This window comes from Kogia breviceps, chromosome 9, assembly GCF_026419965.1.
Source record: "Kogia breviceps isolate mKogBre1 chromosome 9, mKogBre1 haplotype 1, whole genome shotgun sequence".
Classification (NCBI taxonomy): domain Eukaryota; kingdom Metazoa; phylum Chordata; class Mammalia; order Artiodactyla; family Physeteridae; genus Kogia; species Kogia breviceps.
In genome coordinates, this window is record NC_081318.1 from 87,103,318 (window position 1) to 87,127,830 (window position 24,513).

The 24,513-nt window shown below is 36.0% G+C and overlaps 1 protein-coding gene across 13 annotated transcripts in view; it reads right to left on the reverse strand.

Moving 5' to 3' along the window:
* PHTF2 (putative homeodomain transcription factor 2) overlaps nt 1-24,513 on the reverse strand; it is a 175,592-nt gene that overhangs the window by 97,554 nt on the left and 53,525 nt on the right. For 7 of the 13 annotated variants that reach the window (XM_067042768.1, XM_067042764.1, XM_067042765.1 and 4 more), the window contains 4 exons: nt 8,096-8,152; nt 7,763-7,774; nt 1,576-1,645; nt 848-1,006 (listed from right to left, as the gene is read on the reverse strand). In XM_067042768.1, the coding sequence (XP_066898869.1) occupies nt 848-1,006; nt 1,576-1,645; nt 7,763-7,774; nt 8,096-8,152 (298 nt within the window). The remainder of the gene's footprint in view (nt 1-847; nt 1,007-1,575; nt 1,646-7,762; nt 7,775-8,095; nt 8,153-24,513) is intronic. The other 6 variants (XM_067042770.1, XM_067042774.1, XM_067042776.1 and 3 more) reach the window with 1 other exon arrangement.

Sequence of the window (24,513 nt, forward strand, 5' to 3'; positions counted from 1 at the left end):
TGGATAAAGAAGATGTGGTACATATATACAATGGAATATTACTCAGCCATAAAAAGAAATGAAATTGAGTTATTTACAGTGAGGTGGATGGACCTAAAGTCTGTCATACAGAGTGAAGTAAGTCAGAAAGAGAAAAACAAATACCGTATGCTAACACATACATATGGAATCTAAAAAAAAATAAAAGGTCATGAAGAACCTAGGGACACAGACTTACTAGAGAATGGACTTGAGGATACGGGGAGGGAGAAGGGGAAGCTGTGATGAAGTGAGAGAGTGGCATGGACATACATACACTACCAAATGTAAAATAGATAGCTAGTGGGAAGCAGCCGCATAGCACAGGGAGATCAGCTCGGTGCTCTGTGACCACCTAGAGGGGTGGGATAGGGAGGGTGGGAGGGAAGGAGACACAAGAGGGAGGAGATATGGGGATATATGTATATGTATAGCTGATTCACTTTGTTATAAGGCAGAAACTAACACACCATTGTAAAGCAATTATACTTCAATAAAGATGTTTAAAAAAAAAAGACTGGTGTGTATGTCTATGTTGGGCTGCATTTGGAAGAGACTGTAATTTTAAAAAATTCTCTCAATTTGTATTTTTCTTTAGCCATCCACAGATTCAAATTTTCATAAAATTATTTTGGAAAATAACTGCTTTGTTTTCTCCAACATTTTTAATACCAAACTAGTTGTGTCTTATTAAATGAAATATCACAATAAATGTTTACTTTCCTACTCAGTAGTAGTTAGCATATGTTAGAAATGAAAAAGCCTTAGTAATAATCCTAAGAACAAAATATGCTGAAAGTTAAAAGCAATGCATTTCTATCAATTATACCTTGAAGAAGATAAAGGACTAGAAGCCAGAAAAAGATGACTTTTGATGTTACTTGTAACCACCACCGGAAGAAAAAGGGAAAAAATACAACGCGAACAATTCCCTTTCTAGTCAGAGAAGTCCATGGACTTTCAGGTTTTGCCTTAGCAAATGCAGACCCTGAGAAAAGTAACAAAATGACAGAGAACATTTATTACTCTTTAATTTCCTTAAAGAAAAAATTTCATCATTTGAAGAACAATAAAACATGAAATTTTATTTTGTACTATGAGTGGGAAATGTCCAATTTTGGGTAGGAGACACTTTTAAAAACAGTATTCATGTTATCATATTAACTCAGGTACTTTGAAAAAAAACTATTTTTAACTGAATAACAGCAAAATTTCTCCCACATATTTTATAAATATAAGACAATGTTCAAATGTCAGTTCCAGTTAGGAATTAAAAATACCACTTTAATTTTTGTAACAAGCCTTACAGTTTGCTAGGCAAATACAAGCTGCTTTTCTTTTACACTTATTAGTTCTTGGAATGATTCTTAGTGGGAGAAACGACTAGACAGTGGTATTTAAATGCTTCCATCCTCTCTTTTTTTAATACTATTTCTGACTTCATTTAGACTCACATTGCTTTTATTTCTACAAACATATATATCTAACCCATTTTGAATTCTGTTTCTTCAAGGTCAATTTCTAACTTCATTAAACATTTGTTTATTCAAGACTCACCTCTTACAAGATCGACATCTATGAGATCTGGTTTCACATGTGCTGTTTTCTTTGGTTTATTCCTTAACCCCTGTAATATGTTAATAGTAGTAGTGATAAGAGAGTAGATCTTTAAAGTCCTCTTCACAAAGAAAAAAAATTGTAACTATGTATGGGACAATTATTTAAACTAGACTTACTGTGGGGATCATTTCTCAATATATAAAATATCAAATTATTATGGTTTACACCTGAAACTAATATGTCAATTATAACTCAATAAAAAAGTACTATTGAAATTCATTATATATAATATATTTTTAAAACCCAGAATCAACGCTTAGAAATTTCATTTAAGAAGGAAAACTTTAAGTAATATAATGGACAAAAACTAACACGTTATATATTTGTTACAAATGGAACACAACTGTAGTATTGTAATAAATTTTATTACCTTCCCAAAGGATAAATTTAGCACATATACAACATGTCAGGACTATTTATTACTAAAAGCATAATTCTAAAACAAAGACTATTGCTACCAATCAATTTGGATTACAGCCTGAGATGGTCCAGGAGACTGTGGTGGTCCCAGTTTTGCACAGGAAAGTGTTGAAGCTGGCTAGGAGAGCAGTGGCCCTGAAGGGCCCTTAAGGTGTGATGCTGGGGGCATTCCTGCAGAAAGCAGTGGATCACACAGCTGAGAACAGACAGAGATGCAGACTTCTTAGCAGATGCCAGCATGTAGGGGGGAGACCCAGAGAGGACGATGCACATCTCATGGTTGCCACTACCTTCACATGCCAACCACTAACCAGACCACAATGCAACCTTATCACCTCATAACTTAGATGCCATGCCCAGCAGGAGGAGGAGGGAGAAGGCAGAAATCATGAATTGAATTAGTTTCAACTTGGAATTATTGAACACTAAGATTAAGTTTCTGCCATCAGTGTACAGAGTTAGAGTAGGGGTAGAGATCAAAATCAATGAAAAAAACTATCAAAAATTAAATTACAGGGGCTTCCCTGGTGGCGCAGTGGTTGAGAGTCCGCCTGCCGATGCAGGGAACACGGGTTCGTGCCCCGGTCTGGGAGGATCCCACATGCCGCGGAGCGGCTAGGCCTGTGAGCCATGGCCACAGAGCCTGCGTGTCCGGAGCCTGTGCTCCGCAACGAGAGAGGCCACAACAGTGAGAGGCCCACGTACCGCAAAAAATAAATAAATTAATTAAATAAAATAAAATAAATTACACTTTATAACTTAAGACTAGGATGTTAAAAATTGGAAGAGCTTAGGCTAAACTCCTCGGAATCCAAATGCTGAGTGATGACACAGTGTTTCAATGATTTGCTTATTTTTCATTCAAACAACCAAGTAACTGGGCAGTAAATCCTTTGTTTAGTCCTAATCCAAGTAACAATGACCCCTTAAATTAAAAATGTGATCAAATACTGCTTTTATCTAAAACAAAGAATAAGAAGCATTTGAGCTCCGAATTAACTGAGATGTTTAAACCAAAAATGTACCCTGAAATCAAGTTGCAATTAACCTCTGAACTCCTTCAAATAGTCTGTCCATGTGAAGTTGCAAACTACCCATAGATACAAAAATAAGAGAAAGAAGGATGAGGGTTGAAGACATAGCCATGATAATCTTATATACAGTCAATCCTCATATTCATAGATTCCATATTTGCAAATTCACCTATTCACTAAAATTTACTGGTCCCTAAAATCAATACTTGCTGTGATTTTGCAGTCATTTGTAGATATGCAGAGTGAAAGTGGCAAAAAATTTGAGTCACTCAATGTTCACATTTCCAGCTGAGGTCAAACAAGGCAAACTCTGCCTTCTTGTTTCAGCTCTCTTGTTTCAGTTCCTTTTCACAGTCTATTTAACGTCAAATCTTTTGCATTTTTTGTGTTTTGTCGGTAATTTTGTGGTTTAAAATGGTCCCCTAGACAGTGTTGACATGCAGTCAAGTGTTCCTACGTACAAGAAGGCTGTGACGTGCCTCACTGAGAAAAATGTGGTAGGTAAGCTCTGTTCAGGCATGAGCTGTTGGCCATGAGTTCAATGTTAATGGATCAACAACATATATTAAATAAGGTGTCATAAAACAAGGTTATGTATTAATCAGATGACGAAAGTGTTGTGACTAGGGACTCTCAGGAACTTAACTCTGTATTTCTCCTAAGAGCAACAGTCAATATTCACTAATTCAGTGTTCATGGCGACTTGAAAGAACATAACTACTGCAATAATAAGAAACAACTCTAGGGGCTTCCCTGGTGGTGCAGTGGTTGAGATTCTGCCTGCTGATGCAGGGGACATGGGTTCGTGCCCTGGTCTGGGAAGATCCCACATGCCGCGGAGCAGCTGGGCCCGTGAGCCATGGCCGCTGAGCCTGCGCGTCTGGAGCCTGTGTTCCGCAACGGGAGAGGCCGCAACAGTGGAGAGGCCCACGTACCACAAAAAAAAAAAAAAAAAAAAAAAAAAAAGAAACAACTCTATCTTTACTTCATTTCCCATTTTAATGTCATGACAGAGTGGTTGACAGACTATAAATCATTCCCAATATTTTGCAAATTGGAAAGGCAATACTAATAATACATATATGTAAACAAAAATTCATTAATCAAGCACTATTCAAATTTGGCATCAAGTTTATTATGATATTTTACCTTTGAAAACAGTAACAAATTTGAAAACAGTAACATTTTAATTTACATCTGTCTTTTATATATTATTTTTCTAGCACTTTGAAAATAACAAATAATATATTTATATATTCGAATAATAATTTGTTATAAACAAATTATAACAAATAACAAATATATTATAACGAATCTGAAGCTTAATTTACTGCTGTATACCTAAAATTTTCATCAAGATTGTTTTAAAAACTTAAAGCCCTTATAAAAGGAACAGTAAATTGTTTTGATTTATGAAATTATGTTGTTTTTCAACATGCTCATTCTACTTGACCTTTTTAATATGTGGTTCATTTCCTATTTTATATTTTATTAAAACATTTATTTTGAGCTACACTGTAAAGTCATAGCATAATTTCCAACTTCGACAAAACTTCCCCCTCAAGGTAGCCTACCAGAAAATGTAAAAGGTTTAAAGAAAGATAAAGAAAAATTTCACTGACAAATCTAACATTAGTGACTTTATTCACAAAAATAAAAGATATTAGGACCAAGGTGTCAGCCTTCATAAAAAGTGATTTTAATTTAGTAGATATTTTAAGTTGGACAATTTTTAAATTGGTTTAAACTACGTTCACACAAAACAGCATAGCTTTCAGTACTAAATATAATTATGAACCTTCAAGAAATTTAAGTGAGTGAACAAACAAAAAAGGAAAACTAACTTAGTTTCAGAAAAAGATTTTTTAAACTACTTGTTTAACTAGAAAGTAGAAATTATCAAGTACTATGAATACAATTAATCTCCAAGAATCCAAATAATATATTCTTTATTGAATATACACTTACACTCCTATAGTACATTCCTAAAGGGCAATGACACAAATAGTAGGAAGTTTGGAATTTTTAAAAATATCTAAGCACACAGATAATGTTGAGCCAAAAAGCTTACAAGTTCTGTTTAAGTTTAGAAAGTACTTCTGGTCAACGATCCAGACTTCACATGCATGGAACTATTATAATACGTAGATTCTATCAAAGGACATAACCATCAGTTTCACTTTCCGGAAATCCTGTTTAGTTTCCCCTATCCCTTTTTTCCTTTACAATGACTTTAAATAACATAGTTTGTTTTGTTTAGTACGTACTAAACCACGGGGAAAGTCCACATTGACTTTTAAATTTGGGTCAAAGTGATCAGAAAACTACAGTTTTCAGTTACAATTTCTAAAACATTTAAGAAAAAATCACTTGCAACTCAGAAAAGACTTTACACTTTAGCAATATCAACTAGGGTCTTTAATATTTAAAAAATGTCCAAGAAATATATTTTCATGGCTTTCTTTGATTTCTTTAGTTGTTGCTCACTGCTTTGACAGATAATAAAAGAATCGATTACCTAAAAGGACAAACTCAATACATTTGTTAGTGTTCTCTAAGCAACAGGTACAGTGTTTTTGTTCTTTTAAATCAAATATTAACATTAATACACCACAGTTACACACTTCTCTACCTTCCTTAGAATAAATACAACATTATTTTACACTATAATTTGCTTCCACTAGAATATTTAACAAAAATGTTACTCTTCTCAACAAATTAACCTTTTTAATTCAAAATAACAAAAGTAAGTTTTAATACTGTTTTTAGTTCTTCAATTACTATTACAAAGTACTATTACAAAGTATATATATATATTATATATATATATTTATTTATATTTATATTTTGGGGAGGGGGTTAAATTTGAAAAAAACATCCAAATGTGCCAACTGGTAACACAATCTCTTCAAGGTACTTAACATTCCCTGTCCAACAAGTTAAAGACTGTCAAAGAAAGCAAAAGATTTCAACACATCTTACTAGACCTCTCTGCTGCCCTTTATTTGTTTAACTATTCCAGCTCTTCGTGATAGTCTCAGACCGTTGTCTCATGGATCTCTCACCTCTCTTTCCTCCTTCACTTACATCTCTTTTTTTTAACCTATCCATTAAATGTTGTTTCCCAGTGTTCTGTTCTCAGCCTTTTTCTCTCATCATTCAATGTAAATCCACTCACTCCTATAGCTGTATCTGTATAATGTGTATAATACATAAAACACCCATATATATATGGGTAGATGAAATACATAATTACAAATGAGATAAATTCAATTAAGAGAGGGATGTATAGTTCTCTGTTGGGATGCAAAGTGGGGAAGCAGCCCTGCGGAGGTTAGGAAGGATTTCACAGAGGAAGTGACTCATGAGCTGAGTTTGACAGACATTAGAGAGAATGAGGAAAACATTCCAGACAGAATGTTTTACACACACACACACAAACACATTACATATTGAGGACTCCCCAGTCTCTCTCCCAAGTATCACCTGGATATTTCTAAAACAGAATTCTGTATCTGCTCCTCTTCTAGTATTTCCCACCATACTTAGTGCTGTTTAGTGAAGTTGTTAAAATAGAAATTTAATCAGGTAACTTTTTCTGCTTAAAGTCCTTCAATGTCTCTCCCATTATTTTCCAGATTATGTCTAGACTCTTGAGTAAAGCAGTTAGGCCCCTTCAAGATCTGACTTCCATTTCCTTTCATGTTTTACTCCTAATCACTCTAATAGCCCTCCTCCACCCAACCTATTAGCCATCAAGTTCCTTGAGGATTCTGAGTCCTTCATGCTCCTTCCTTCCCTTCATGTATATTTTCATATGCTCTTCATTCTGTCTGGAATGTTTTCCTCATTCTCTCTGTCTGTCAAACTCAGCTCATGAGTCACTTCCTCTGTGAAATCCTTCCTAACTTCCCCAGGGTTGCTTCCCCACGTTGCATCCCAAGAGAGAACTACACATCCCTCTCTTAATTGAACTGATCTCATTTGTAATTATGTATCTCATCTACAAAATTATAATCTATTTTATCTTTCTGTCCCCATGATTTAATCCTATATTTAAGACATAGTAGGTACTCACTGCAACTTTGTTAACTGTATTAATTCTTCATGAAAATAGTTCAAAGATTAAAATTAACAAATGGCAAAGAATCTTCCTTTTCATTATAGATGATTAAGTTGTCTAAACACTGAAATTTTTAAGTAACTATAGACATTGGTTTTCAATCTAATATAAACCTTTCTGCACAAACTATAAACTGTCAAGCAACTAAAGTAACATTCTCTGGGCCAATATTAAGTTTAGCTCATGCAGGAACACACTGATTAGTATCATCTATGCAAATGAAAAATATAAATCTTATTATTGAAAAGGTGTGATTGCTGAGAAACAGAACAAATTTAGTTAAAAAATAGTTTCCATGTTAGCAAGGTAGCCTATGAGAATGTCTTATCAGCGTTAAATGATTACATGTCCAAGAAGAAACTATGAACTACGAAAACATTTCAATTAATGCTTTACTTTCCTAAATTCTTTCAAAAAATGACCAACTTTTCAGCGACTCTATTTGCGTCCAAGTCATTCTGTTAGTAGCACCAAAAAGCAGATCTCAATTAAACAGAGCAGCGTTTGCACGGGATCACTCAGGTGGGAAAAATCCTGAAACACTTACCAGTTTAATAAACTGTAAAGAGCAATGACAGCATCAAAAGGGAGGAAAAGCAAACTAGAAGTATAAGGTGACAAGTGAAAGGGGAAAAGAGCTGACAAAAAATAATCATTAGAAATTAAAAGAACAGAAAGATGCTAAAGAGCAAAAAAAGAAAAGTCATCAGAGGTAAAGACACATGAATATGCCCTCGTAAAAGAGTTTACCCCTTTATTTAAAAGTTTGGATAGCATAAGTAATATTAATTTGTACCTTAAAAGGTCGACAGAAAGATATTAAGTAAACTGTGGTTAATAATCAATTTATAGAATATACAAAATGAAATAAACTTGTTACCTTGATTTCTCTTTGTTCAACAGATTTTTCCCATATTTGTTGATCATATGCTCCAATCTATGAAATAAATTAAAAATAATACTACATTAAATGATCATTGTTGGAACCCATCCAACAGGTATAACTCTGTTGAATTACAAGCAACTTAATGTTTATTCAGCACAGATTAGATCCAGCTCTGTCTCAGACTTCTGTGATCAATACTGTATGGCAGTGGTTCTCAAAGTACGCTTGCAGGACCAGCAGTTTTAGCATCGTCTCGAAACTTGATAGAAATGGCAACCCTCTGGTTTCAGCCCAGAATTACTCAATCAGAAATAGGGATGTGATACTCAACAATGTTTGTAAAAAACCCTCTAGATTATTATGATACACTACTAAAGTTTAAAAGCCTAGGGCAGTGACCCTAGGGAATTTTTATTTTGAATAAACATAATTGCTACAGCCCTGGTACATTCAAGAAAAAAACTCCCAAGTGATTAATTCTTTATGGAGTTATTTTTAAAGAAAAAAATATCAGTATTCTATAAAAGTAAAAATTCATAAGCAGGTAGACCACAATTACCAATTAGATTAAGGTTTAAATTGAAAAATATAGTCAGGAATGCAATTGAAGACACAGGGAAAGCATCAAGAAGTAGAATTCCTTGTACCTTCTGTGCCTATTACTTTTAGATGCTTGGAAGGTCTATGAACTATACCTTCACCTCGGCAGGATGAACAAACCATTCTTACTGTTCCTAACCAAGTTCTTCTCTGTTACCACCTATTGTCTCCAGTTTCCACTTAATTTCCTATATCCAATAGGATACTGAAATGGGTCAAGAGCCTATAGTTTAAGCTGAGAGTCTTCATTATTAGCATTAATTGAAAATTAGAATCCTGAGACATTAAAAATACTTCAGATAATTACAATTTAGAGACTGGAGACAGAGACCAGAGATAGGCAAAGATATGAGTAAGTTCAGAAAAATATTTTGACTCACAAAACCTTTTTACCCAAAAGTCCTCTTAGCTACATGTTATTATTTTTTTTTTTTTGCCTTTTTTTTTTTTTTTTTTTTTTTGTGGTATGCGGGCCTCTCTCTGTCTGTTGTGGCCTCTCCTGTTGCGGAGCACAGGCTCCAGAAGCGCAGGCTCAGCGGCCATGGCTCACGGGCCCAGCCGCTCCGCGGCATGTGGGATCTTCCCGGACCGGGGCACGAACCCGCGTCCCCTGCATCGGCAGGCGGACTCTCAACCACTGCGCCACCAGGGAAGCCCTACACGTTATTTTTAAAATCTCGTTTCAAGAAATGAGAAATTGAGAATATGAGAAGGGTTTATAGATAGATATAAAGGAGCTAAAAAATGATTTATTAGATCATTTTTTAAAGGTGTGACTTGTTACAAAGACTTTTTAAGGATGTAGATGTGTTTGTACATTTTCTAGCAGAGAGAGAGCAACACCCAGACACCCAGTGTGGATCTGGGGATGTTCCATAATAGCCCGTCATTTCTATTACCTCTCCTACACATTACCTTATTCATTCTAACTTCTCTGGTCCTTTAAATACTGTTCTTTTTCATCACATTCCTGTGACTCCTTTCTTATTTCAAAAATCACTTTATGATATAATAATAGCCTGCAAATTAAAATCTTATAACACCTAGACCAAGCCACATAGACTGAATGACTGACTTATACTTAACCAAAGCTGCCTCAGTCTCTATAAAGCACGATTAATAAGTCCTAGGTAAGCAATAACCAAATGGTTAGACCTAATGGCAGAGCTGACCTGCGGTGACTAATTGCCCCTCAATCATCTTCCTTAAAATCAGAAAAGAAGTATGGGAACACAGATTCCACAGGAGTAATTCTGCTCTAACTTGGTAATTCAGAATGACTGGGCTTGATTCAATTAAAAGTTATTTTTTAAATGTGTAACTATTTCAATGCACTGCACATACTCTTCAGTGAAACAATAATCAAAACTAATAAAGAATAGGTACCAATATGTTTAATAATTATTTTGGCAGTATTTTGTTTTCATATACAAAACAATTGCACTAGGCTCTCTTTTAAAAGAACTGTGGGGTTTTTTTTAATTAATTTATTTATTTATTGGTCACGCTGTACAGCATGTGGGATCCTAGTTCCCCAACCAGGGATCGAACCTGTGCCCCCTGCAATGGAAGCGTGGAGTCTTAACCACTGGCCCGCCAGGAAAGTCCAAGAACTGTGTTTTTATTTCAAGACGACTCAAGAATATGGACATGGAAATATATATCCCACAGTCCTAAAGTCAGGGAAAATAAAATAATGCATGTGCAATAGACCAAGTCAGAAAAGTATGCCAGTACAACCACAGCATGGTACTGAATAGCTCCAGGTTTTTAAAAAGATATAGAAAGTCTAATAAACCTTGCAGTGAAGCAGTGACTAAAAGTGGAAAAGTTTTTTAAAGACTGAGGTTCTTGTAAACAGCAGAATGGTGATGGGGAATATTCCTATAAAAAGGATATAAAAAGGAAAATGATGGCTTGTTTTACTGGCTAATCAACTTTTCTTCAAAGATTTGATGTGTGAGTGGAAGGACAACTTTTACTATAATAGAATACCTTGTGGGATCTCAATTTTTTTTAACCAGATAAGTGTCATTTTCAATTACAAACAATTAAATGTCTCAAAAAGTGGAAACATCAGTTCTCCTTTGCAGCAGACTTTTTTCGTTTTTAAAATACTACCAGAATGGACCCTTTAGTTACATACGCAAATTGACTTCTTTACCGAAGAAAACTGTGAGGGTGCCTTTAGAGCTAAACACAGGTGCTTCGGGAGATGTTCAGGGTTCTGCTTACTGATGTATATGCCATTAACAAACTACCCTCACATATGAATTCAGACTGAATTGTCTCTGAAAATTGCTTCTTGGGATATGTGTGTAGTACCTCAGAGGCATCATGAAATCAGAGTGGTGGCAGGATACTAGAAGGGAGAGGGAAGGAATTCAGAAGGGAAGGCTCCTTTCTGACCTAAAGCCTCACTTTCTTCCACTCTGAAATCTGGCAAGATAGAAGATCAGAACATCTGCAGCTGGGGTCAAGCTTTTCCCTTGAAAGAAACATAATCTTATGGTCAATCATAACTGAGCAAGAAAAGAAGTGAAACAGACTGAAGAGGAGAACCATCTTCCCAAGACTTAGGGTCATGGATCAAGAATAATTTGCAGGCTGTGTTAAAAAAAAAAAATTAAAAAACAAACAACTTGACAAGTTTTCCAAAGGTTCTATACTACTTCGGACACACACATTATTGGCAGACTTGACTAAATCACCTAAACTTGATAGCTGTTTCTTTTTTGTATTTCTTCTACAAAAAAATTAAATAACAAGGCCAGTTTCAAATATAGTTCTCTGTGAAAAATCAGGAAGAAAATAACTACATTATTTTTTTAACATCATGCAAAAGATTAAAGGAAGCTCAGTAGTAACATTTGTCTAACAGAACAGGAATTTTAATCAGATAATATGTTCTTTAATTGGGAAAAAATATTATGTAATATTTGGGGCACTCGCAAATTTCAGCTACCTCCTAATTGCTCTTTCCAGACCCACAAAATGCCTCCACTGTTTGGGTGTTCTAGTGCCTAACATTCTATGGGAACAAAAGGATATATATGCAAACAATGTTTTGTTGGTAGATAGAAATACCTAGGTAATTAATGTATGAGAAGTTCTATGAATTTTCAACCATATTCTTCACGTGACAATGTGTTTCAAAGAGGGAAAACCATTGTTTCTATTGTATTATAAGAGAGGACTCTGAAATCCTGATTTACATTTGATGAGCAGCGAACTGTTTTGTACATGTTAAGAAAGTAAAGTTCATTTTCTGGTGCCTGGTTATGGTAAGCAAAGTTTATCAATGCTCTGGTTATTACTCCCACAGATGCCCTGAACACCTTAAGACTCAGGCGTACTCTTACCCAACCAGAGCTGATCTACAGTCAGCTTTTCTCACCTGGTCCCAGAAGACCAAACACTGCCCTCTACAGATTCATGCTGCATCTTCAACAGGTCTGGCAATCCTATATGGATCACTTACACTACTCCCCATAATGACAGCAAGGATAATTCTAAATTTTCTTTTCACAGGCTTTAATTCCTAATTACTCTGAACATAACACTTCAATTACTTCCACTTCTAAGATCGAACCCATAAGAGGCAAATGTTAAAATTGGTTTCAAAAAAAATACAAACAGAAAATATCTGAGGGACCAGTGTCCTGAAAGTGGTAAAAAGAAAAATTTTCTTAAGAAACAAATGAGAAAAGAAATTGAGATACTATAAGTTAGTAATATCAATTGGATTAAAACTGAACTAAATAGATGCTTTCTGACCTACTGAAGACTTACTTATAAAAGGCAAGTGGATGTAGCTAATATGCTACAGTACGTATGTATGTAAATATATATAGCAGACACTTTAGAAGGATACATGAAAGCCATTAATAGTGAGGACAGCTCTTTTACTTTCTGCTTTATATTCACTGATCCTATATCATTTTATCCCTACAATGGATAAATACTATTTTTATAAAGCAGGATTCTAACCCAGGTCTGATGAACTGCAAAGTAATTTGAATTATTTATCGAAGAAATTAATATGTTTCTGTCAATAAATATTAACTTTACAAGAAATTATCTACCTCCACCTATCATCATTCTTATTTTTTATCTTTCTATATACTGAGACAAACAAAATGGGGAAGGGGAAAAAGAGTGGCAGGACAAGGAGAGGGGAACGAGGGAGGGGCAGTCAGGGATGGAGAGATAGAGAGGGATGAGAGAAGGAGAGAACTGGTAGGTAGAGAAAAAGAATATCTTTAGGTGTCTGCCGGAGTCAGCTCTGATTTCTAAGGAAAAAAAGTTGTAACAAAAATGAAGGTATCAATAATGCAAATATTAAAACCCAGGTAATTAGATGGTGAAGTGCAAAACATGTATCACTTATGGTCCTAGAAAAGAAGTATCTTTGAAAAACAATTTAAAAAGCTACTCTTGGGTGATCTGATTACTACTTAGGTCATCACATTCAGAAGAGCAGTGGTTCAGATGTCAACAGGCTAAAGAGAAGGTGTCACTTCAAAAAGGTAGTTACCAATAGTTAATTAGATTAAGTGCTTAGATAAGAGATTTAGAGTTCATGAATAAATATAAGCAGGGGAAATGGAGGCCCAGATTTGCACGCATATTTTAAATACTTAGTTCTTTAACTAATGAACAGACATGCCATAATACTATATGTTAAAGCCCTAATTTGTCCTACTATTTCCACGCTCAGTTTCATTTTTTGGAATCTCATTTCAGAAACTATGAAAAGCAGGCTATTAATTCTCACAAACACCAAACTGAATTTAAAAAGGTAACACAGAGCCCCAATCCCCTCCTAGTTTGTCCCCACTCCACAAACATCAAAGGCCAATCAAGCGCCAGGACAAACTGCAGTCTACCTCTGTCAGCAAGAGTGTGTTTGTTAAAAGCATAAGAATACCCTCAAGGCAAAAGGTTAAAGAATCTCTTGAGACAGTTTTGAAAGAAAGAAGGGAGGGAGGGAGGAAGGAAGGAGGAGAAAGAAAGAAAAAGAGAAGACAAGAAAAAGTAAAAGAAAAAGATAACCGCCCCCTTGGTGATCCTTTCTATCCCTAAATTGATAGTAAATATATTATCTTTTCTGTGACTGTTTTTTGTACATGCATCATCAACCTTTTTAAGACCCTAATAAGCAAAGGTAATGTTGCTTTTATACCTATGATGGTCCCACATTTTAATAGTGATTTAATACCAGTACAACCCAGGATAATTTTATTTATTTATTTTTGGCTGTGTTGGGTCTTTATTTCTGTGCAAGCACTTTCTCTAGTTGTGGCAAGCGGGGGCCACTCTTCATTGCAGGGTGCGGGCCTCTCACTGTCGCGGCCTCTCTTGTTGTGGAGCACAAGCTCCAGAAGCGCAGGCTCAGTAGTTGTGGCTCACGGGCCTAGTTGCTCTGCGGCATGTGGGATCTTCCCAGAGCAGGGCTCGAACCCGTGTCCCCTGCATTAGCAGGCAGATTCTCAACCACTGCGCCACCAGGGAAGCCCAGGATAATTAATTTTTATCTTTGAGTCTTTTTATAAAAATAAAAGTTGTCAATCAGAAAATACCCTTTGTTATATTTAGTGTGTTGGTTTCTTAATCCTTTGTTTTCTCCACTGGCTTAGCCAAACAGCTCTTAATGTTTGCTGACAGAAGTGGAAAAGACCCTAGAACTGAATAGTCTTATGGTCTTGGGCAAGTTTCTTGACCTCTGAGATTCTGTAAAATGGGGATAACAGAACATACTTCACAGAACTGGAATATAAAATGATAGTGTCTGGTATATAGTCAGTGCTCTGTAAATGTTACTTCTTTCCTTTCTTGGCAAATCTCAACTGCTCCAGGCCTCAATTACCTCATTTCTAAATTGATGAAGTTAACTATATTTAAATTAACTTATGACAACATTTATACTCACTAATGATGAATTGGATGGCTATAGATAATTTCTTTATGTACCAGTATGGGGAGAGAAAAGATTCAGTGCTACTAAAGTAGAACCAAAAGTGTAGCTAGAAATATCTGGGCAGAAGGTACCAAGAAGAAAGCAAAAACAACGGTGTAAGGATAAGTGTCCTTTTCTTAATTAATAACCAACATAATAGGTTTTTAGAATTACTTACAGTTTATTAATGAAACCAGAGCTGTCAACACCCAAAATCTCATTTGCCCAGACAACTAAACTATATGGTTTTTCACTCTCACAATGATCTATCTACAAGTATGATAAGAAACAGAGACTGAGGGGTTGAGCAAACTAACAAAATTAAAGTTACTGAACAAAACAGTAGATCTGAGAATACTGATCACCAATGAAACATATCTATAATCCAAAAAATTATGTTGTCATGGTGGACATGCTGAAATTATATGGTACTTCTGTTCATGTTACTAAAACATACTGAAGAAACAATTAGGGCCTTTTAAAATCATTAGGATTACTGATTTGATTTTCAGACAAATCTCTTCCCAGAATTAGTAGAAACTAATTCTTTTGACTTTTTAAAACTTTTTAAAATTTATTTTTATTTATTTATTTTTTTTTTTGCGGTATGCGGGCCTCTCACTGTTGTGGCCTCTCCCGTTGCGGAGCACAGGCTCCAGACGCGCAGGCCTAGCGGCCATGGCTCACGGGCTTAGTTGCTCCGCGGCATGTGGGATCTTCCCGGACCAGGGCACGAACCCGTGTCTCCTGCATCGGCAGGCGGATTCTCAACCACTGTGCCACCAGGGAAGACCTAAAATTTATTTTTATAACCATTTTTAAATTGAAGTATGGTTAATTTACAATGTTGTGTTAGTTTCAGGTATACAGAAAAGTGATTCAGTTATACACACACATATATATTATACACACACATATTATACACACACACACACATATATTTTTAAGATTCTTTTCTATTATAAGTTATTACAAGATATTGAATGTAGTTCCCTGTGCTATACTTTTCTATTATAAGTTATTACAAGATATTGAATATAGTTCCCTGTGCTATACAGTAGGTCCCCTTGTTGTGTGTCCACTTTATATAGAGTGTGTATATGTTAATCCCAACCTGCCAATTTATCCCCCCACCCCTTTCCCCTTTGGTAACCGTTTATTTTCTATTCAGTGAGTCTATTTCTGTTTTATAAATAAGTTCATTTGTATCGTTTTAGATTCCACATAAGTGATATCATATGATATTTGTCTTTGACTTCATTTAATACGATAATCTCTAGGTCCATCCATGTTGCTGCAAATGGCATTATTTCCTTCTTTTTTTTTATGGCTGAGTAATATCCCATTGTGTAAATATACACCACATCTTCTTTATCCATTCATCTGTCGATGTACATCGAGGCTGACTTTTTTAAACTTTTAATTTCAAAGTAAAGCTCTCAACACTTTGAATATGAAATAGGTTTTCACTGTTTTTTGCTCTTAACTACTGCCTCTCAAACAAATTTGGCTGTTGAATGCCTAGGAATATCTGAGTCCTTACAACTGCTCCTATGTAAAGCCTTGTTTCTAACCTACTACGTATCTTGAATAGCTCTCCTATCCTATTCTCTTGCTTTTACACAATGTCCTATTTTAATCAACATATTGTCCAATGTTTCTGATTCTCCATTACACACGCACACACATGCACACACGCACACACACACACACACATTCCTATAACAGTCAGACACTCAGGTAACTTTAATGATGAGGATCAAATAAGGAAGTTGAATCATTTAATTACACAATATAAACTATGAATGATGATGATGTCAGACAAAAAGGTATGGTCTGGGGCTTCCCTGCTGGCACAGTGGTTAAGAATCTGCCTGCTAATGCAGGACACATGGCTTCGAGCCCTGGTCTGGGAAGATCCCACATGCCGTGGAGCAACTAAGCCCATGCGCAACAACTACCGAGCCTGCGTGCCACAACTACTGAAGCCCGCGCGCCTAGAGCCCGTGCTCTGCAACAAGAGAAGCCACTGCTATGATAAGCCCGTGCACCACAACAAAGAGTAGCCCCCGCTCACCGCAACTAGAGAAAGCCTGCGTGCAGCAACAGAGACCCAATGCAGCCAAAAATAAAAATAAATTTATTTTTTAAAAAATGGTATGGTCTAAAGACATGGCAAGAGCTAGTAACTCTTTTGAATGTATAACTACGAAATTATTTTACCAAATCTTTAGCTCTTCTGAATCAGTCTTTTCTTAGAACTCTAAAAAACATATGAGAAGCCAAACCACAGAACCCTTCTAATCCAATAATTAAAATATTGCCCTATAATTCTAGTTATTGGGGGAAGGGAAGGCCTAAAATGGGTAAGTACTCAAAGTAAGATACGGTTTCTCCCACTATCCGAAAGTAGAGCATTCCTATGAAACTGTTCGTAGGCCAAAATGGCGTAGTGAAGCATCAGTTACCTTAAGACACATCTTGCTAACAGATGCACAAAATAAATCGAGATAAATCACAGATGCTCAAAGACATAGTTCAAACCTATGGCAGCTGGGATGCTTCATGTAGTTCCTAGGGAAGGAGCTTGGTGGTGCCACTCTTGCTGCTTGGGGTGCATGCTGCCGCTTGAAGAGCTCACTCATTGCAAAACAAACGCTGAAGGCTATTTTCACTTTTCACCTTTTTTCATAAAAGCAAAAATCCTCTTTGGATTTTTTTCTGGTAGCAATAACAGGTACCAACGTAGGCTTTTCGTAAAAGCAAAGTGGTGTGAAAGAAATTTTCAAAAAGCCGAGGATACCTGTATCCTAACTGGGGAAAGAAGTGTAAGTCATGGAAAAAATATGAATAATTATAACCAAAGAGGTTTATTTGCAATCTGTTTGCTTCAACTGCCATTTATTTCTTCTGCTATCAACTATTAGCAGAATCATATCATAACCAAAAGTATTACTACAGAAAAGCAAAGCTGCTTAAGTAAAAGGCAAATTAAAAAGAAAACATTTTAAAGATTAAGATCTTTTGGGGTAGAGAATAGAGAATATAATTTTTAAAGGAAGAAAACAGATTTCTGGAATTCAATCCATTTTAAAATAACACATATCTAGCTGGTCTCTGGCATTTGGATCAAAAAATCAAAGTTTGAAAACACATCCTCATCTACAGATACTAAAATCTTGTTAATTAGCAAAGATTCCATTCATTAAAAGTAATATCAGCTAAGGCCATTTAATCTCTTCCCACAGATTGTGTCAGGCTATACATCATCTAAAAGCACACTCTTCCCTGCATTAACCCTAAGAATAGTGTTTTACGGCCACATACATATAATCAAATAATGAATCATGACCAAGTTCCTATTGCCTAAGGAAAGCCAGTTAATGATATAGTAAAACACTGATTCAAGTTTAGAAAAAAAGAAGAGTATTCTTTAATTCAACAAAGAGAGATGATCATGGTAGAATCTGCTTCTAAGAAATTATAAATCCAAAGAAAAAATACTCAGTTAGTTATAATTCAAAGCAGAATGAAGTAAGGACTATTGAACTATACATCAGAAAGAGTTGGTCTGAAAATGAGCAGTATTTCTGAGGTAAAATGTACAAGAATAGGAAACTTACTGGATATGGGGACATGGTAAAGAGATGAAGATGACCATTTCTGGCTTCAGTACCTGGAGCTTCATGGGGATCATTAACCATGACATGGAATAAAAAAACAGGTTTGAGAAAAGCTGTTGGAGCTCTCAGACAGCTAGGAATTATGTCTGAGTTCAGAGAGTTGGGAAGGTAAAAAATTTGGAACTCAGCAGCATAAACTAGGTGTTTTGATATTATGTGGTCAATTTGATAATCTAGGGAAATAGAATAACTTAATGAGATAAGAACAAAATGTTAAGAAGGATAAATATTCAACTGGAGGGGAGAAGTATCAGTCAGGTAAGGAGACTTAGAAAAATTAGGTAGGGAGAGACTGTATAGTATATTAATATATATGATAATTAAAGCATTATATATATTTATGTATATAAAAGCAATATAGTATATATCTATAATAAATAGCAAACAAGGAAAGAGTTTCAAGAAAGAAGGTAAAGAGAGCTAAAAATACTGAAACATTTTGAAGTCGTTATGTAGTTAAACATATTCATGTCAAATAATCTTAATCTAATTTAAATAGTAGGCAAAGTCATTAACTGAGATATGGAAGCTGGGGAGTTTGGGAAATGGGTGACAATAAAAAAGGTAAGAAACAACCACTCAGGGAGACAGAATACAGTATCAACTAGAGTGACTTAGAGTAGGGATTTCAGGAAGAGCAAATGCAGCTGAGTTGGTATTAGAAGCAGTCAGCTGGGAGTCAGCTGAGTTATGTTTGTATTTTCTCTTTCACCACCAAGGCTCAACAGTCCAGGATCAGGAGGGGAAGAATTAGATACACAAACACACACACATGCACCCTGCTACCAAATACCTACAATATGCCAAGCATGATGCTATGCACTTGGCAAGGCCCTTCAGTATGTCCTCAAACCGTATAGCTTCATTTCTATTTCTCCCTGCTTCTCCCAAACAATTCAGTACTACAGCCATTAGAGGGGGCAGAGTCATGGGGGACCCAAAGCAGGGTGTCAGAGAGTCTGACACATAGGGAGACAAGGGCAGGGTATCAGCCAAAGTGGAGTGTAGAGGGGGACCTTGTGGGGTTAGGGGCATCACAGCCTAAACAGGATAATGAGGGTGACCACATGTGGGAGTGACCCAGAGCAGCAGGGCGAGGAGGTCATCCACTTGGAGGATATGCTCATATGGGGTGTCAGAACCCAAGAAAGATGAAGAAGGTCTAGAATAAAGAGCATGAATGGGATGGTAGGGCAGCTGAGATGGGAGACTGGTTACATATATAAGGACTGATGTCTCAAAAGCCTGAAAATGTTCCTCTCTGTTTATTCAAAAATCTCTATCTATAAAGCTATTAAAGAAGTAAGAGATTATTAGTTCAATGACATGAATGCTATATGTAAATAGGAGAAGGGTTTAATAAATAAATTATGGCATATTTATATAACAGAATATTATACTCTTTAAAATTATGTTTTAAAAGGGTATTTAGTGACATGGGAAAGTACTTTTACATGAAAACAGTATATTAAAAAACTAAATATAATATAATCCTAATTTTGTTGGGGAAAATTCACAATGTTAACAGTAGGATAATTGTGTGACTTCATTATACTTACCTGCATTTTCCACTTTTCATATTGCAGACATGTATTACTTTTAAACTATGATTGAAACATCTTTAAAAATATCAAGAGGACATGGAAGCTAGTATCATCTGAGTAGCATCACATATTAGGTACTGGGCTAGGTGGTTTTGAATACATCTTCTTATGGAAAAGTACTGTGATGGAGGGGGCAAGTCGTTAAGAAAGCAACTGCCACTTCTCAAAATCAATTTAAGTTTCATTATAAAAATAAATAAGGCTTTTCCTATGAGATATATAACAGAAATTTTCTGGGAAAGAGTTATATCTTAATAACAAAACTGTCAGAAATTCTAGTACTATAAAAGGGCAGATAGATAGATATCTACATCCTAGAATATCAAGGGAAAAAATGAGTTAAAGAAGCAAAATGCTAAAATATTTGAATTGCCCAAGAAAAGAACAACATTCCATACAGGACTCTTGTGGCAGAAGGGTAACTTAAATTGCATTAGGCGGTGATGAATGAATTCAACTGATTCACACAGGAAAGGGAGGGAATGGAAGGAAGGGAACCTGGCAAACAGCTCTGTGGTAGAACTGGGAGAACTCCAAGTTCTGGAAGAAGTCAAGGAGAGAAGGCCCTCATCAGCTCTTTGGCCTCTGTAGCAACCAGCAGGGGCTAGCCATATGGCAGAAGGAAGCAGCCATGGACTGTCTCTTCTGAATGCTCTCTTGGTATTCCCTTTTAGTCCTCAAGAGATTAAAAAGATTAACCCTTAGAGCTAGTGAGAGCTAGTGATACAGTGTAATATCGGGGGTCCTCAATAGCCCCCAAGTGTCAAGACCCCATCTTTAATTAGCAGCTATAATCTGTAACCTAAAGATTAAAAAGCAAGTATATAGTTGATTTAACATCTCTCATTTATACTTAAGAAAAATCATTAAATCACTAAGAATAAAGGACTGAAGTCCTGATATACTCTGAGGAGGACTTTAAAGGACCATATCTGTGTAATTTGATCCTATACATACCCCTCCTCCACAGTGATCCCAGGCTAGACAGATGACTCAAACTGAGCCAGTCAAATTCTCTCTGCATTCCAATGTGAGGTGAACAGGAGAAACAGAGATGGATGACTAATAGAGGTGAATAAAATTAATACAACAGAGCCCTACAGAGAAGTTTCTAGAAATTCTGAGGGGCCCAACATAGTCCTGGTTTGTCTTTCCTTCCCAGGTCTTGGCTGTCTGCTGTTGGCACAGTTTACGTGTGTAGTGAAAAGTAGAAGCAGAACACAGTGGTGTTTTTTCCTGGCCCAGCTTTAACGAGAACACTGCTGTTAATGCAAACCAACACCACTCTGCATAATTTATGAAGATTGTTTATTTTCCAATTTGCTGGTACATGGCAGTGTGTTCTCAGTGAATTTATTAATCAAGGTACTGTCCAATTAAAAACTTTCCCCAAGAAGTCATCTTGGCAAAGATAATTTAACTTCTACTTTTCTACTTAACCTAACCTTGCAGCATGAATTGTGAGAAGATCCCGCTAGTGAGGAAAAAAATATTATTAGTTGCCATTATTAATCATAGGAAAATAATTCAAATATGCCTTACTTTATCAATCAGAGGGTCAAAAACACATTACTCAGAGTGAATACTAGCGTTCTATTTAACAATCCTATAACATTAATTCCCAGGTGTTAAAGCTTTTACAGCCAAAACTATAAAATTTAACATTACGCAATTAATAATTATTTGAATTTTTCAATAAATGTTATTTCAACAATTAGAATGGAAATTATTCAACAAAATAGTTTAAAGAAATTATTAAACTATTTAAAATAGCTTTTTAAAAGCTATTCATTACTTAAAATAAACAGCTTAGTTTAAAAAAAATAAGGATTCATTTCTTTAGCTTCTAAATCATCAAAATACAGTGAAAGGCCAAATATAAACTCTACTTTGTCTTCACTTTACCACTAACAGTGCTGCACATATTTTATACATCAAGCTTAAGGAAAAAAACTACCCCCCGCCAAAAAAAAACCCTTCATCTTCTCACCTAGTCCAAGACAAGGCATTCAGTGACAACACAGATCATAATTCTCCTAGCCAAACACGCATTTACAAAAACTAACTTACTTAAATAACAATGACCAAAACCAAGCTAGTCAGGATACGTACAAGACTTCCAATAGACTAAGCAAATACATTTAAGCTAAAATGAGAGTTGTATGAATAAACAGTTACTGCATAACTGCCACTCCACTTATTGAGCAGTTGTTGCTCTGTCATGGATTACAGTCCAAGCATGAGACAAGATGCACAGGACATATTTAATGCCACCACCCACAACCACCTGAGAGCCCACAGCAAAGGGAAAGAAAAGTGGCAGAAGAAATAGGCCAGATTTGGATATCAGGTTGGGAGCAAAATCACTCTCAGTTAAGGGAGTGCAGATTCTGTAGCCTATTACAACTGGGTTTAAATTCTGGTTCCATCACGCATTCTCTATGTGACTGTGGGGAAACCACTAGACTTCTATGAATCTTAGTTTCCTCAGTTATAAATTCAGAACAATGGCAGTAATGCCTATTTCATAAGGTTGTTGTGATAATTAAATGCAGGTAACATACTTAGGACAGTATGTACCACATAGTAAGCATTCAATGAATGTCACCTGCTATTATTATTCAACTAGCTCAACAACCATGAAATAGGAAGCCTTGGGCCAATTATTTTACTTATACAATATCATTTAATCCTCATTTTTTTAAACATCTTTATTGGAGTAATCCTCATTTTTTAAAGAAAATTAAACAGACATAGAAAAGTTCAATAATTTGCCCAAAGTCACAAGACAGCAAATGAAAGAACCAGACTCAAACATACCATGTCTGACCACAAGGGCCCTGCTTTTTGTTTTTTTCTCCTGGTTGATTTTCAGGTTATTAAGACTCAGAGTATCTGTATGTGGTACAAATTCAAATTGTGTCAAAGTGAAAAGGAATGTTTATTTTTAAAACTCTCAGACTCTGTGTGAGAATTTTCTCAAAAAACATTCAGACTTATGGTTACCGATGGGGAAGGGTATGAGGGAGGGACGGACTGGGAGTGTGGGGTTAGCAGATGCAAACTATGACATTTAAAATGGATAAACAACAAGGTCCTACTGTATATCACAGGAAACTATATTCAATATCCTGTGATAAACCATAATGGAAAAGAATATAAAAAGAATATATATATAACTGAGTCATTTCACTGTACAACAGAAATTAACACAACATTGTAAATGAACTACACTTCAATTAAAAAAAAAATTTTAAGTCAACATTTTTACCCCCATTTTGAAGATGAGGAAATTGAGTCTCACAGAGGTTGAAATAACTTGCCCACGTCAGACAGCTTTTAAGATACAGAGTTTGGATCTCATTTACAGATACAGATACCCATAGGCTGGAGTTCCATTACACAGCACTACCTTCCAAGATAACTCTTAATTTTCTTTTCTCAAAATAATAGCAATCTGTGGAAACTACTATCTCTTAGTAGCAAAACCCATTTCAAATTACTTGTTTAGATAAGAATTAAGTAAACATACCACCTATTTCAGATATATCCATTCTTTGATTGCCAAGATTTGGGTTTTTTAATATTTATTTATTCATTCATTCATTCACTTCATTTATATATTTATTATCATCAATTTATTTATTTTGGCCCCGCCGGGTCCCAGTTGTGGCATGCGGAATCTTAGTTGCGGAACATGGACTTCTTAGTTGCAGCATGCGGGCTCTTAGTTGCGGCATGCACACGGGATCTAGTTCTCCGACAAGGGCTCAAACCCGGGCCCCCTGCACTGGGAGCGTAGAGTCTTACCCACTGGACCACCAGGGAAGGCCCAAGATTTGTTTCTAATCAATCACATTCCCAAGAATAGCTATCACTTTTCCTTTGTATTCATGATTGTAGTTTTTAAAAGTCCAATTTTATTGCTTTCTTTGCATGTAAGACTTAACGCAAACCTGGAAGAATGAGAAAAGATCCTACACCAAGGCACTTCGCTTCGGGTGAGGAAAAAAAAAAAGAAACATAAATATATATATTTAAAACATCTTCTCAACTGTATTGTTTAACCACTTTACTACTTTATAAGAGGTATGGGGCATGATTTACCCCCTAAACACAACTTGTTTTAGGTTTAAAGGTTCTGCCAACCTTGTAAATTCCCTGAACAGGGTTTCGTCAGTCTCGTAAAACCAAAGGAGCACATGAATAGGATAATTCCATAGAGATATTCTACTGTATCAAACTGTAGATTAAAATTATAATACCAAAATAATCAATTAAAAGAAATAACTATACAAATTAAACCACCAAGAGATGGCACTTCACAACCACTAAAATGTCTGTGATTTTAAAAGACATGGGGAGGGGGGGCTTCCATGGTGGCACAGTGGTTGAGAGTCCGTCTGCCAATGCAGGGGACACGGGTTCGTGCCACGATCCGGGAACATCCCACATGCCGCGGAGCGGCTGGGCCCGTGAGCCATGGCCGCTGAGCCTGCGCGTCTGGAGCCTGTGCTCCGCAACGGGAGAGGCCACGACAGTGAGAGGCCCGTGTACCGCAAAAAA